General features: G+C 42.8%; 1 protein-coding gene across 4 annotated transcripts in view; it reads left to right on the top strand.

Annotated features, from left to right (window-relative positions):
• The window catches only part of wipf2a (WAS/WASL interacting protein family, member 2a), a 35,700-nt gene extending 19,393 nt beyond the window's left edge, over positions 1 to 16,307 (top strand). The window contains exons 2-9 of one of the 4 annotated variants that reach the window (XR_009821819.1): positions 910 to 1,049; positions 1,136 to 1,268; positions 8,826 to 8,924; positions 8,994 to 9,632; positions 9,779 to 10,033; positions 10,137 to 10,238; positions 13,555 to 14,215; positions 14,282 to 16,307. Coding sequence is in view for 2 of the 4 variants with exons in the window: in XM_062026358.1 (XP_061882342.1) it covers positions 993 to 1,049; positions 1,136 to 1,268; positions 8,826 to 8,924; positions 8,994 to 9,632; positions 9,779 to 10,033; positions 10,137 to 10,238; positions 13,555 to 13,598 (1,329 nt within the window). In the remaining 2 variants the exon portion in view is untranslated. Of the gene's footprint in view, positions 1 to 909; positions 1,050 to 1,135; positions 1,269 to 8,825; positions 8,925 to 8,993; positions 9,633 to 9,778; positions 10,034 to 10,136; positions 10,239 to 13,554 lie in introns of all 4 variants that reach the window. The other 3 variants (XR_009821818.1, XM_062026358.1, XM_062026357.1) reach the window with 3 other exon arrangements.
• Positions 16,308 to 16,673: the final 366 nt, after the last annotated feature.

The raw sequence follows: 16,673 nt of genomic DNA on the forward strand, positions 1-16,673 counted from the left end.
TCTTGGAAGTATGCTAACGTCTCTTGTATTAATTAGCATGCTAACATTTTATGCTAAATTTTTTTGAGCTAATTTTGTATGTTTAAACCCAAAAATCATGGTTTGTGATACCCGGTGCTGTCGAGCAAGTATGCTAACTGTTAACGTGCGTTAGCACAGCATACTTTTTTGATAGCTTTTATAGCTAATTTTGTTTGTTTAAACCTAAAAATCATGAATTTTGATACTTGTTGCCCTCTTGGAAGTATGTTAATGTGTCTTATATTAGCATGCTAATGTTTTATGCTATCTGTTAAGGTAATTGTGTGTGTTCATGCCAAAAAATCATGGATTTTGATACTTAGAAGTATGCTAACGTGTCATATATCATAATGCTAACTTTTTTAATTCGAGTTTTTAACTAATTTTGTTTGTGTAAATCAAAAAATCATGGATTTTCATTCTTGTATGTCAGCGTCTCTAATATTAGCATGCTAATGTTAGCATGTGGATGTTTTATGCTAGCTTTTTAGCTAATTTTGTCTGTTTAAACCTGAAAATCATTGATTTGGATACATGCTGCCATCTTGGAAGTATGCTAACGTCTCCTGTATTAGCATGCTAATGTAGTATGCTAGCTTTTTAGCTACTTTTGTTTGTTTAAACCTAAAAATCATGGATTTGGATACTTGTTGCCATTTTAGAAGTACGTACGCCCGCTTGAATTGACATACAGAAAGCCCATAATATGATATTGTTACACTGCTATCCTGTCTGATTATAGATGTGATCACAAATTGGATCATTCAATGAAGTTGAAAATTAGAAGTAAAATACTTAAGTGTGAAAAGAGATATTGTAAAATGTTGACCTTAAAGAGTCATATTAGATGAGGTAACGATTTAAAGAAATGTATGTCTGGTTTCCCAGCAGTGCAAGCGTAACGTCGCAGCAGAGAAGCTGAAGGGGCGTGTCGTTGAATCCACACAAGAAGGTGCCAACAGAGGGACAGGATGCCCATTCCTCCCCCGCCGCCCCCGGGACCCCCGCCACCCCCCACCTTCAGTCAGGTCAGTGAGGCCGCCCGCTTGGCGCCCGGGTGGGCGTGCCCCGGTCCCATCTTTGACCCGCAGCTGCCATCTCTCCGCCCCCGCAGGCCAACACCACCCCCCCCAAGCTGAGCTCGTCCGCGGCCAAGGGCAGAGGAGCGCTGCTGTCCGACATCTGCTCAGGCACCCGGCTGAAGAAAGTGGGCGTGGTCAACGACCGCAGCGCCCCCATTTTGGAGGGTGAGTAGCGCGACGACAATTTCCCTTGTGGATCCTTACAGTTTGTCTAAGTGACGCACATTTCAACGCCATGGACCGCTTGGCACCTTTGACTTGGGCTGCTCAGTGGCTTTCATACAACTTCAAGCACGGCGGTCCAAAGTGCAGCCAATTGCGGCCCTCAGCTCATTTTATTAACTGACCACTGCACAGTGTAAAAAAACCACAGTTCAAAAGTGTATTAAAAGAGCAAACAGGTGAAATTTAACATGAAAAAGTTGCAATGTTGACTCTAAGAACAAAAAGCTGCCATGCTGGCTGTTTTTTTTCTTTAAAACTGTCCAAAAATAATATCGGACTGTTATCGGAAATTCTCTATATCGGTTTTAAAAAGTTAAATATATGACTTTTTAAAACGCCGCTGTACGGAGTGGTACACGGTAGGGCTGCAACTAGCGATTAATTTGATAATCGATTAATCTGTCGATTATTACTTCGATTAATAATCGGATAAAAGAGACAAACTACATTTCTATCCTTTCCAGTATTTTATTGAAAAAAACAGCATACTGGCACCATGTTGTGGACATTGGGGGTGCAGCATACACCAACAATAACACAGAAATGTAACTCATCAGAACTGAATCAGATATTGTACACGTTTCTGTTGTGAATAATAAAGGATTCATTTTAGGCTGCCTCTGAATAATAGCATGAAATAATCCAGCACCTTCATAATGTTTAGTTATACTAAAGCGTCACTCAAATCTAAATATATTTATATAGCTTTATCAGCCCGGCTACATTGATCCATTATGAAACCAACCTGAGATATTTCTGTCTGTTACGTTTATTTTGAAATTGGTAACCGTGCGTTTTCTCTCTCAAAACGGAGTCAAATGTGCCGGAGACACATTATCAGCCCCGCGTTGCAGCAAAGGCATAACGTTAAAGTTACTCACAAAAAAGCTGAACTCATGAATGCTTGTCGCCACTATGGACTTAAAAAGTTACGTACTGTGAGTTCCTCCCTTCATCCATGGCTCCAACATTTTTCTTCTTCAGGTGCTCCTGAAGCAATGTTGTACTTCCGTGCCATTTTGCAGGAAACGCTCTTCTTTGAAGTCTTGAAAGTAAAGTGTTCCCACACTTTTGACGACTTAGGTGTTACACTTTTCTCCATTGAAGCAATAACCTCAAGATGTTTCTCCGCTGAACTATCGGTAGTGTTTTCCTGCGCCATTTTTCGAATGTTTCCAGCAAAGGAGACGTGAGCTGCACATGACCACATCATTGGCTAGCTTACGCCACCTCATGAGACGTAGCCTCAGCGCCGCCCTGGCGCTGTTTTGTACTGTTTTTGTACTTATTTTGATTATTGTTTCTCAGCTGTTTGTAAATGTTGCAGTTTATAAATAAAGGTTTATAAAATAAAAAAACAACAACAAAAAAATAACCACAAAAAAAAAAAGCCTCCGCGCATGCGCATAACATAGTTCCAACGAATCGATGACTAAATTAATCGCCAACTACTTTGGTAATCGATTTTAATCGATTTAATCGATTAGTTGTTGCAGCCCTAGTACACGGATGTAGGGAGAAGTACAGAGCGCCAATAAACCTTAAAGGCACTGCCTTTGCGTGCCGCCCCAATCACATAATATCTACGGCTTTTCACAATGCAAGGCATACTTGGTCAACAGCCATACAGGTCACACTGAGGGTGTCCGTGTAAACAACTTTAACACTGTTACAAATGTGCACCACACTGTGAACCCACACCAAACAAGAATGACAAACACATTTCGGGAGAACATCCGCACCGTAACACAACATAAACACGACAGAACAAATACCCAGAACCCCTTGCAGCACTAACTCTTCCGGGACGCTACAATATACACCCCCCAACCCCGCCCACCTCAACCTCCTCATGCTCTCTCAGGGAGAGCATGTCCCAAATTCCAAGCTGCTGTTTTGAGGCATGTAAAAAATAAAAAATAAAAAAAAAAATGCACTTTGTGACTTCAATAATAAATATGGCAGTGCCATGTTGGCATTTTTTTTTCCATAACTTGAGTTGATTTATTTTGGAAAACCTTGTTACATTGTTTAATGCAGGGGTCACCAACGCGGTGCCCGCGGGCACCAGGTAGCCCGTAAGGACCAGATGAGTAGCCCGCTGGCCTGTTCTAAAAATAGCTCAAATAGCAGCACTTACCAGTGAGCTGCCTCTATTTTTTAAATTGTATTTATTTACTAGCAAGCTGGTCTCGCTTTGCCCGACATTTTTAATTCTAAGAGAGACAAAAGTCAAATAGAATTTGAAAATCCAAGAAAATATTTTAAAGACTTGGTCTTCACTTGTTTAAATAAATTCATGAATTTTTTTTACTTTGCTTCTTATAACTTTCAGAAAGTCAATTTTAGAGTAAAAATACAACCTTAAAAATGATTTTAGGATTTTTAAACACACCTTTTTACCTTTTAAATGCCTTCCTCTTCTTTCCTGACAATTTAAATCAATGTTCAAGTAAATTAATTTTTTTTATTGTAAAGAATAATAAATACATTTTAATTTAATTCATTTTAGCTTCTGTTTTTTCGACGAAGAATATTTGTGAAATATTTCTTCAAACTTATTATGATTAAAATTCAAAGAAATTATTCTGGCAAATCTAGAAAATCTGTAGAATCAAATTTAAATCTTATTTCGAAGTCTTTTGAATTTCTTTTAAAATTTTTGTTCTGGAAAATCTAGAAGAAATAATGATTTGTCTTTGTTAGAAATATAGCTTGGTCCAATTTGTTATATATTCTAACAAAGTGCAGATTGGATTTTAACCTATTTAAAATATGTCATCAAAATTCTAAAATTAATCTTAATCAGGAAAAATTACTAATGATGTTCCATAAATTATTTTAAAATTTTTTTTCAAAAAGATTCGAATTAGCTAGTTTTTCTCTTCTTTTTTCGGTGGAATTTTGAATTTTAAAGAGTCGAAATTGAAGATAAACTCTGTTTAAAAATTTAATTGTCATTTTTTTCGTGTTTTGTCCTCTTTTAAACCGTTCAATTAAGTGTAAATATCATTAATTATTAATAATAACATAGAGTTAAAGGTAAATTGAGCAAATTGGCTATTTCTGGCAATTTATTTAAGTGTGTATCAAACTGGTAGCCCTTCGCATTAATCACTACCCAAGAAGTAGCTCTTGGTTTCAAAAAGGTTGGTGACCCCTGGTTTAGTGCATCCAGCGGGGCATCACAACAAAATTAGGCACAATAATGTGTTCATTCCACGACTGTATATATCGGTATCGGTTGATATCGGTAATTAAGATTTGGACAATATCGGATATCGGCAAAAAAGCCATTATCGGACATCTCTACTCAAAATCAATGTTGACATATTCAAGGCTCCAATTACTTCACGTCAAATAATTCACTATAAAATATGCTTTGGGGGAAATATTGCACATTTTGTGAAGCCATAAAGAAACAAAATGAGCAACTCAAGACGACTCCTAATGTTGGCATGGATCTGAAGTTCATCTCGAGCAGGGGTGTCAAACTCCTTCTAGCTCAGCTGCTGCATGGAGGAAAATCTGTGCTCACTATTACAATCATGGCATTAAAACTAAAAAATAAAGACAACTTCAGATTGTTTTCTTTGTCTTACTTTGGCCAAAAATAGAACAAACGTCCATCCATGCATTTTCTACCGCTTGTCCCTTTTGGAGTCGTGGGGGGTGCTGGAGCCAATCTTAGCTGCATTCGGGCGGAAGGCAGGGTACACCCTGGACAAGTCGCCACCTCATCACAGGGCCAACACAGATAGAAAGTTGCAGAGAAAACTGTGAAATCCCAAGCTGATGAAATGTTGTTGTTTTTTTATCTATAGGTACAAATCGTCGCAGTTTTTGCGCAACTTCTGTGAAAAAGCTGCCGCAAAATCAGAGATTTTTAATCTCACAAATAGCTATTTTGTAGAAAAGAGACTTGTGTGTTTTCGCAAACATTCTGGCTCTTGAAGGGTTCAAATATAATTAGTGTGTGATATTTTCATTTCAGGACGGTGAAGTTAAAAGTGGGGAAAACAACAAATATAGTCAGTGTTGTTGCCTTGACATGTATTTTACCGAGGAGTGTCCGATACTACATTCTGGAAATATTACAATAAAAATATAGAAAAAAGTACAGGCAGCGGTAAAGTTTAGATCCATAAAGGAAAAAAGAAAGTGAATGAATGTTTATGAATGTTTTATGTTTTCGGTCCAAGTCGCTCTCCCTCCCCCAACGTTGACCTCGGCACTCTGACCCCGTATCTCAGCGACTGTGTCACAAACCTGGGGGTAAAGTTCGACTCAGATTTTAAATTCGAAAAACAAATCAGCAGCGTCGTTCAAAAAAGCTTTTATCAATTATGCCAAATAGCGAAAGTAAAACCGCTTCTATCAGGACATGATCTCGAGAAATTAATCCACGCCTTTATCTCGACTCGTCTTGACTACTGCAACGCCCTGTGTGTAGGCACTAGCCAGGCCTCCCTCGCCCGCCTGCAGCTCGTGCAGAACTCTGCTGCTCGTCTGCTAACACAGACCCGCAGACGTGAGCACGTCACCCCTATATTAGCGTCCCTTCACTGGCTCCCTGTGCGTTACCCAATCAATTTTAAACTCCTTTTATTTGTTTTTAAATGTCTAAACAACCTCGCGCCATCATATCTCTCCAACCTCCTTCAGCCTTACTGCCCCACCCGATCCCTAAGATCAGCCGATCAGCTGCTACTGACGGTCCCTGACACAAGGCTGAAGCTTAGAGGTGACAGAGCTTTCGCCGCTGCTGCTCCCAAGCTCTGGAACGACCTACCTCTTAGTGTTAGACAAGCCTTCTCTCTTCCTGTTTCTAAATCTCTCTTAAAAACATACTTTTATTCCATGGCTTTTAACACTGAGTGATATCCATCCTGCAATGGCGCCCCATAATACACCTGCTGTGAACCTGTTTTTATGTTTTATTTATTTATTTTTTATCGTGTTCTGTTTGTGTTGTGTTGTTTGCTCGGTTCTCGTATTATCTTTTAACCTGCCCATTGTACAGCACTTTGGCTACCCCTGTGGTCAATTTTAAATGTGCTTTATAAATAGAGTTGATTTGATTTGATTTATAACTGAATAAATGTTCATGCATCAAAATGTTTTTTCTTTTGTATTATTTTTTTAAATGAATGAAGTAACGTTTATGACAACCTTTTTTTCCAAAACACAATATAGAATGTGAGATATAACAGGATAACATACATACATTTATCATTTGTTTTCAAAACGCTTACAAAAAAGTGGGACCCCAAAAATGGACTTTGGGACCCCATTTTTATGACCTGATGGGGTCCCGGGGAAAATTCCTAGCGCCAACACTGATGGAGTATTGGTGCGTGCAAAACAGCAGCAGGCGGCTGTGGCCTGCGGGCCAGGTCTAATACTAATCAAATACAATCCCGGGGGCCAGAGATCATTCATTGTCTTGACTTTGACACCTAAGATATGGAGAGTTAAAGGCCTACTGGAATGATTTTTTTTTATTTAAACGGGGATAGCAGATCTATTCTATGTGTCATACTTGATCATTTCACGATATTGCCATATTTTTGCTGAAAGGATTTAGTATAGAACAACGACGATAAAGATCGCAACTTTTGGTATCTGATTAAAAAAAAGGCTTGCCCCTACCGGAAGTAGCGTGACGTAGTCAATTGAACATATCCACAAAGTTCCCTATTGTTTACAATGATGGCGGCCAGAAGTGAGAGAGATTCGGACCGAGAAAGCGACGATTTCCCCCTTAATTTGAGCGAGGATGAAAGATTTGTGGATGAGGAAAGTGCAAGTGAAGGACTAGTGGGGAGTGGAAGCGATTCAGATAGGGAAGATGCTGTGAGAGGCGGGGGTGACCTGATATTCAGCTGGGAATGACTACAACAGTAAATAAACACAAGACATATATATACTCTATTAGCCACAACACAACCAGGCTTATATTTAATATGCCACAAATTAATCCCACAGAAAAACACCTAGGTGTTTGTTATGCTAGCTCCTAGCTAGTTATAGCTCGAGCGGGTTATAGGACGGGATCCCGTCCATAAAACCCGCCAATACAATTCAAACACCTGCACAACACACACACTCACTCAGCCCAAAGGACCGTTCACCTAACCCAAGGTTCATAATGCTTATATATTTAACCAAAGTTACGTACGTGACACGCACGTACGGGCAAGCGATCAAATGTTCGGAAGCGCGCGGGTGGGACCTGATATTCAGCTGGGAATGACTACAACAGTAAATAAACACAAGACATATATATACTCTATTAGCCACAACACAACCAGGCTTATATTTAATATGCCACAAATTAATCCCGCATAACAAACACCTAGGTGTTTGTTATGCTAGCTCCTAGCTACTAGCTCGAGCTAGTTATATCAAGCGATCAAATGTTTGGAAGCGTACTCACGGTATCGCGTCTGCGTCTGTTAACGAAGTCAAAGTCCTCCTGGTTAGAGTCTCTGTTGTCCGAGTTCTTCGATCTTGACTCCATCTTTCGGGAATGTAAACAATGAAACACCGACTGTGTTGTGTTGCTGACTTCCCTCGCAAAATACTCCGCTTCGCACCGACTTTCTTCTTTGCTTGCTCAGCTTCTTTCTCCATAATGCAATGAACAAATTGCAACAGATTCACCAACACAGATGTCCAGAATACCGTGGAATAATGAGATGAAAACAGAGCTATTTCGTATTGGCTTCCATGGGGAAGCCATACCTCTATTAAACTGGCTACGTCACGCGCATACGTCATCCTCCAAAGGCGTTTTGAACCGGAAGTTTAGCGGCAAATTTAAAATGTCACTTTATAAGTTAACCCGGCCGTATTGGCATGTGTTGCAATGTTAAGATTTCATCATTGATATATAAACTATCAGACTGTGTGGTCGCTAGTAGTGGCTTTCAGTAGGCCTTTAAGCTTTCAAAGGAAAAACAAATTAAAATAATAATTTTGGTGGGACTCGCATCCAATACTCCACAATTGTTTAAGGGGGGAAATTTGTGTTTTTGCCACAGAAAACAGGGTTTAAAAAAAAGGGCAAACAACGTTAAAAAAACACCTTTATTTTGACAGATAAACTTAAAGGGGAACTGCACTATTTTTTGGAATGTTGCCCATTGTTTACAATCATTATGAAAGACAAGAATAGACAATAAATACATTTTGAATACATACGTAGGCCTACTACGCTATTGTATTTTAATGTTGGTATTTATGGTAGTATTAAGTGTTGAATGGAAAATATATATAAGCACGCACACACACACACAGATACCCTTCTGGGTCCCCGGGACCGAACTTGAAGGGAGCCCTAAAGGTTTAAAAAACCCAAAAACAAGATCCTATATATTGTATCTGTTTTAAAAATGGCCCCCGCAAGCTTTGATTTTTCAGTGTAAAAGTTTGGACACCCCTACCCTAAAGCAAATATGTCAAATGTTGCTGAGGTTGTTGTCCTTTCACCAGGCTCTGGAGGAGGAGGAGGAGGAGGTCATGGAGGTGGAGGTCCAATGGGAATGGGAGGTCTTTTCCAAGGAGGGGTGCCAAGGCTGCGAGCAGTTGGAGGTAAAAAAAAAAAAAAAAAAGTCAGCATGTTTGCTTCTGTGACATCACACACCTCCATGTCACTTTCAGATGGTTCATCAGGTGGTTCTGTAGGAAGGTCCGCCCTCAGGCCCCCGGGGTCCCGGCCCTCTGCTCCTCGCCCCCCCACCAATCGCTCCGTCTCACCCTCCCCGCAGGACCACCAGCGCTCCCACCGGCCCTCGCTGCCCGACATCAGCCGCCCCCCGAGCAGCAACAGTAACTCCTCCAGCGGGGGGATGAAGCACAGCACGTCCGCCCCGCCCCCTCCGCCGCCTTTCAACAGGGGTGGCCGTGGAAACGCACCGGCCACCCCCAACCAAAAGGCGTCGTCGGCGCAGAGTAGAGAGAAGCCCCTCCCTCCCACGCCAAGCAGAGGCCCCGCCCCTCCCAACTCCAGCAAGCTCTCGTCGTCCTCCAACAGACCCCCCGCCAGTGGCTCGTCGGCTCCTCCTCCGCCGCCGCCCTACAGGATGCACACCGGGATGTCCAACGGCCCCTCCCACACAGACGGGGGCGGAGCCCCTGAGCTGCCGCAGAGGCACAACTCTCTGAGTAAGAAAAACACGTCAGGGGGCGGCGGGCAAGGACGCAACCACGCTCCACCCCCTCCGCCCTCATCGTCTCCGTCCCTGCAGCAAGTTAGCAGACCGCCGCCGCCCGCCAGAGAGCCCCCTGGCCGCCGAGCAGGTACGGTCACCTTTACATGTCGACACACTTGCATTCCTCAAGCCCTGTGGAATATTCCAGCATTCCTCCAAAATGAGCATTCGCTTTCGTCTTGTAATTTCTCATGCAAAAGTTCATTATGTAACTCTGTGTGTGTCCCCCAAAAGCCCCACAGGTGCCCCTCTCCAGCGCTCGCAACGGTAGCCGCGACGTCCCGCCCCCGCCGCCCCCGTACCGGGGCCACAGCTCGGCGGTGTCGGACTCTCTGAGCCGAGTGGGCAAACTTCAACCTCCTTCCTTCTCCTCCTCCTCGTCGTCGTCGTCCTCGTCCACCTCCTCCCGCACTCCTGCCGGACCCCCACCGCCGCCCCCGCCCATCCGGAACGGCCACTCCGTCGTCTCCTCCTCCAAGTCTATCTTAGGTGAGTCTGGCGGCGCCACCATCATCATCTCCATTTCCACCAATAGCTTAGCTTAGCATAATGCTACTCTTGTTATTGTTTTTTTGTTTTTCCCTTCCCACAGATGATTTTGAATCTAAGTTTAACTTCCACCCCATGGACGACCTCCCACCTCCTGAGGAGTACCGACATTTCAACAAGATCTACCCCAGCAAGAGCAGTAAGAGTAAGGCACACCAATATTTCCCTTCTCACTAGAAATGCCTTGCTAAAGGGCCGATGAAAACATAACAAATAACTTGAGTCCAATGAATCCTTCCAAAGGTATGTGGACAATGATACTGCAGTTTTAAATGCAGGATATTAATTACATATTAAGGATTAAAGAAATGAGCAGATGTATTTAAAGGGAAACTGAACTTCTTGGGGGAATTGTGTCTAGCATTCACAATTCCCATGTGAGACAAGGACACATTTTTCTTTTTTATATCCAATCCAATCCACTTTATTTATATAGCACATTTACACAACAAGAATGTTTCCAAAGTGCTGCACAGCCATGTTAAAAACAATATTAAAAACAATATTATGCTACACCAATGACTGAATAAAAACAAAGAATAAATGAATAGAAAACCAATACAGAGACAATATAAAAAATAAATATGATTAAAAGCGATTTTTAAAGGGTAAAACCAATTAAAACAGTGAAATAGACATCAAAATGTATAAAAAAAACACACAGGACAACAGAGGACAGAAGACCACACAACTCACGTAGTGTTAAAAGCCAAAGAATAAAAGTGGGTCTTAAGACGAGACTTAAAACACTCCACTGTGGAAGCAGTGCATTCTAAATCATAAATACCGTAATTTCCGGACTATAAGCCGCTACTTTTCCCCCTCGTTCTGGTCCCTGCGGCTTATACAAGGGTGCGGCTTATATACGGCCTGTTCTTCTCCGACACCGACGAAGAGCATTTCGGTGGTTTTAGTACGCAGGAGGAAGACGATGACACAATGATTAAAGACTGACTTTTCATATACCGGTAGGCTGGTTATTTTGATAACGTACAGGCGAGCACTTTGTATTACTTTGCACCGTTGTATTATTTGTACTCTGCACGAATGCTGTTCGCCATGTCAAAGATGTGAAAGTTTGATTGAATGATTGAAAGATTTATTGTTAATAAATGGGACGCTTTGCGTTCCCAAACAGTCATCTCTGTCCCGACAATCCCCTCCGTGGTAGCAGGAACCCCGACATACTACGCTAATTACACATCAAAACCCTGCGGCTTATAGTCGGGTGCGGCTTATATATGGAGCAATCTGTATTTTCCCCTAAATTTAGCTGGTGCGGCTTATGGTCAGGTGCGGCTTATAGTCCGGAAATTGCGGTACATGTCAGCAAAAGTCAGCTAACAATGTAGCAAATGGTAGTCGCTCTATTCTGCCTATAAAGGGCTCTAAAAACATCCAAAAACCTCCATCAAGGTTTTATATACACGCTTGTCAGTATGTAATGTAGTAACATTCATAATAACAAGTCATATTTACCTATTTTGATCACTTAACATATACGTCGACCCATCACAACCAGGGATGTCCGATAAATGCTTTAAAATTGAATATTGGAAATTATCGGTATCGGTTTAAAAATGATCTGTATCGGTTTCAAAAAGTAAAATGTATGACTGTTTTAAACGCCGCTGTTTACACGGACGTAGGGAGAAGTACAGAGCGGCAAAAAACCTTAAAGGCACTTCCTTTGCGTGCCGGCCCAGTCACATAATATCTACGGCTTTTCACACACACAAGTGAATGCAACGCATACTTGGTCAACAGCCATACAGGTCACACTGAGGGTGACGGTATAAACAACTTTAACACTGTTACAAATATGCGCCACACTGTGAACCCACACCAAACACATTTCGGGAGAACATCCGCACCGTAACACAACATAAACACAACAGAACAAATACCCAGAACCCCTTGCAGCACTAACTCTTCCAGGACGCTACAATATACACCCCCCACTACACCTCAACCTCCTCATGCTCTCTTATAGGGAGAGCATGTCCCAAATTCCAAGCTGCTGTTTGGAGGCATGTTAAAAAAAATAATGCACTTTGTGACTTCAATAATAAATACGGCAGTGCCATGTTGGCACTTTTTTCCATAACTTGAGTTGATTTATTTTGGAAAACCTTGTTACATTGTTTAATGCATCCAGCGGGGCATCACAACAAAATTAGGCATAATAATGTGCTAATTCCACGACTGTATATATCGGTATCGGTTGATATCGGAATCGGTAAGTAAGAGTTGGACAATATCGGAATATCGGATATCGGCAAAAAAGGCCATTATCGGACATCTCTAATCACAACATTTGCTATTTCCTTCAACAACACCACTACTAATCACGGCAGACTACTTTGGGACGAAGAATGATCCAGAATATTTTGCTTTAGGTTGCAATCTTTGGTTTTAGTTGGAGTTCTAGTCTGAATGAACTTAGTTGGCTTCTAATTGCACCAAAGTTTCCCTTTACATTTTTTACACTCTCGTGTACAACCATTTGAAAGGATATAACAAAAAAACTTTTTTTATTTTTATTTTTTTACAATCATTTGAACCAACAAAACATACAAACAAAAGTGAACATCCGACCGAACAAAAGTCCTTTTTCTTCTTCTTGGATGGTCTCGAATGAGTAATCCAGCGTTTAGCCTGGGCCACGGCAGGCTAAAGGCTGCTACTTTACTAATGATTCATGTAACTATAGCTGGAAAAATAGTACAATAGCAATAGGAGAGACTATTCATCACTGAACACCATGGAGTTCATGTAGGCTTAATGATGCACTTACATTATTATATCAACTATCAGAGGCAGAAACTCTTCATTTAACATAATGTCCCTTTTTTGCTGCTTCAACACAGCTCAATCAACACAGAAAAAGGTCAAGTGAAATAACAGACAGACAGGGCTTTGCTGTCCATAACACACACACACACCGCAAAATGAGCTAACGTTACGCTAAAAGCTAATTAGCCTTCACCTCAAGCCAGGACTGCGAGCGAGCTGAGCTGCCTTTTATATTTCTAGAAGGTCAACGGGGCTCATCGTGATGTTACTAGTAGTTGACTGGGAGGTGTTTATTATCATTTGGGGAGAGTCCGCAGCCTGATGATTACCTGCTAAACACCTATCTGCTCATCACGAGCACTGACACCAGGCGCTCTTACTACGCACTGCCGATTGGCTGTTACCGTTCTGCGTGCAACCAATCAGGTTGTGTGGGCGGGACAATGCTGGGTGCTGTGTAGAGGACTGACAGGCAGAAGGAAGCGGAGCAGCTTGTTAAGACTTTAGCTTAGGCGGCTACTTAATATGTTCATGCGGAAACTCGTTCGGTACACCTCCGAACCGAACCGAAAGACTTCAATACAAATACACGTAGCGTTACACCCCTAGTCTTCAGTCATGTTGTGTATCATCAGTGTGTGACCTTTGTGTCTTTGTGTCTTCAGTCATGTTGAGAGGAGCGCCCCCAGCACCACCAGTGGGAAGGTGAACACAAATCAGCTCAGGACTTGAACTCTCATCGGGCAAGTGGTCGTCTGGTCTGGTGGGGAGGGGTCCACACACGCACACACACACACACACACACACACGCACACACACAACACCAGCCTAGTCAACACGACGCCACGCAGCTTTGATGAGACAACAAAACCACTCTTGAGGCCACAGTGAACTTTTTAGCCAGCGGGTGAGGACCACCACCACGTTCCCCCGCTGACACATATCAGGACCAGAGAGTGTCCAAGTTCCATATCTTTTCTTCCTGTGCTGCATGTTGGTGTCTAGTTTGGTTGTGGCTGTCCCACACGCATGAATGTCGGCTTCCTGCTCTTCTTCTGTCCCACCTGACCACCGCTTGGGACCACCATGTGCCAAAAGTGGGCGGAGTTTAATGAACGATGCTCTCCATGTAACTAACCATGATTCCTGCCGACTCGTGACGGACGCGTCGTCTGCTTGTTGGTTTCGTTGCATTCCTGGGGGGGGATTTCTTGCTTTGACCCCCCCTCTATTTTTCTTAATGTGGGGGGTTTTTACGTTTGCATCTTTGGGCAATGTTGCACAGCGGCTAGTGGGGACACAGGATACCCGTTTAAGGGACACCAGGTAGTGAGTGTCCTGACGTTTAAGGGACACCAGGTAGTGAGTGTCCTGACGTTTAAGGGACACCAGGTAGTGAGTGTCCTGACGTTTAAGGGACACCAGGTAGTGAGTGTCCTGACGTTTAAGGGACACCAGGTAGTAAGTGTCTTGGCGTATAGGGGACACATGGTGTGTCCTGACGTTTAGGGGACACATGGTAGTAAGGGTCCTGACGTTAAGGGGACACGTGGTGTGTCCTGACGTTAAGAGGACACGTGGTGTGTCCTGACGTTAAGGAGACACATGGCGTGTCCTGACGTTAAGGAGACACATGGTGTGTCCTGACGTTAAGGGGACACATGGTGTGTCCTGACGTTAAGGGGACACATGGCGTGTCCTGACGTTTAGGGGACACATGGTGTGTCCTGACGTTTAGGGTACACATGGTAGTAAGGGTCCTGACATTAAGGGGACACGTGGTGTGTCCTGACGTTAAGGGGACACGTGGTGTGTCCTGACGTTAAGGAGACACATGGTGTGTCCTGACGTTTAGGGGACACATGGTAGTAAGGGTCCTGACGTTAAGGGGACATATGGTAACGTGTGTCCTGACGTTTAGGGGACACATGGTAGTAAGGGTCCTGACGTTAAGGGCACACGTGGTGTGTCCTGACGTTAAGGGGACACGTGGTGTGTCCTGACGTCAAGGGGACACATGGCGTGTCCTGACGTCTAGGGGACACACGGCGTGTCCTGACGTTTAGGGGACACACGGCGTGTCCTGACATTTAGTGGACACATGGTAATAAGGATCCTGACGTTTAGGGGACATATGGTAACGTGTGTCCTGACGTTTAGAGGACACATGGTGTGTCCTCCATTTGTCTTGACATTAAGGGGACACAAGGTAACAGGTGTCCTGACGTTTAGGGGACACAAGGTAACCGGTTTCCTGACGTTGAGGGGGACACAAGATAACAGGTGTCCTGACGTTGAGGGGACACTAAGTAACAGGTGTCCTGACGTTTAGGGGACACAAGGTAACAGGTGTCCTGACGTTTAGGGGGGCACAAGGTAACAGGTGTCCTGACGTTGAGGGGACACTAAGTAACAGGTGTCCTGACGTTTACACACAGGTAATGTATGTCCTGACGTTTAGGGGACACAAGATAACAGGTGTCCTGACGTTTAGGGGACACAAGATAACAGGTGTCCTGACGTTTAGGGGACACAAGATAACAGGTGTCCTGACGTTTAGGGGACACAAGATAACAGGTGTCCTGACGTTTAGGGGACACAAGATAACAGGTGTCCTGACGTTTAGGGGACACAGGTAACGTATGTCCTGACGTTTAGGGGACACGAAGTAACAGGTGTCCTGACGTTTAGGGGACACAAGATAACAGGTGTCCTGACGTTTAGGGGACACAAGATAACAGGTGTCCTGATGTTGAGGGGACACAGGTAACGTATGTCCTGACGTTTAGGGGACACGAAGTAACAGGTGTCCTGGGTCCTGATTGGTGGTGGACTGAGAGAAGTCTTGTCCCACGTTGAGTGCGCCACCAAGGCCACATCTAGTTTAGCTATGCAAGAGTTTGTACACGTTGGTCGCTAAGCAGAAAAGCGGCGACAAACACTAAAGTGCCAGATTGTTCTTCTTGACGTCACTTTCACTTCTGACTGTAAAACACTAACGTCTCAAATGTGACAAAAACATGACTATGGTCTTTGCCTTACACACTTGTTGTCCCGTCGGTACTGTGCTTTGACTTCTTTTATTCTTCTTTTAAAGTCATGACTTTATTTGCAAATGTATATTTCATGATAACCTAGCGACGAATTATCTATTTTTGTGGTGTACAAAGAGTGTAATATAGGAAAGAAGCAGCCGAGCAAAGTTCATATCTTCTGCTCATTTCCTCCTGTTTTTATCACATTTTCAATAAATATATTCCTGTTGGGGAAAAGGGCACGTCTGACTGGAAGACTTTTATTCTGCTTTGCATTCCACAATAAACACACTTTATCATTAGCCACAGACTATATTGAAACCAAAACAATGTTTCAACTCGTAAGTATACATGTTTATTTTCAACACGGAAACAGGATTACACCATAATACTGCCTATACGTGTATATATACATGTTTATTTTCAACACGGAAACAGGATTACACCATAATACTGCCTATACGTGTATGTATACATGTTTATTTTCAACACGGAAACAAGATTAGACAGTAATACTGCCTATACGTGTATGTATGCATGTTTATTTTCAACATGGAAACAGGATTACACCATAATACTGCCTATATGTGTATGTAATGCATGTTTATTTTCAACACGTAAAACAGGATTACACCATAATACTGCCTATATGTGTATGTATGCATGTTTATTTTCAACACGGAAACAGGATTACACCATAATACTGCCTATACGTGTATGTATACATGTTTATTTTCAACACGGAAACA

This window comes from Entelurus aequoreus, linkage group LG18 (genome assembly GCF_033978785.1).
Source record: "Entelurus aequoreus isolate RoL-2023_Sb linkage group LG18, RoL_Eaeq_v1.1, whole genome shotgun sequence".
Classification (NCBI taxonomy): Eukaryota; Metazoa; Chordata; class Actinopteri; order Syngnathiformes; family Syngnathidae; genus Entelurus; species Entelurus aequoreus.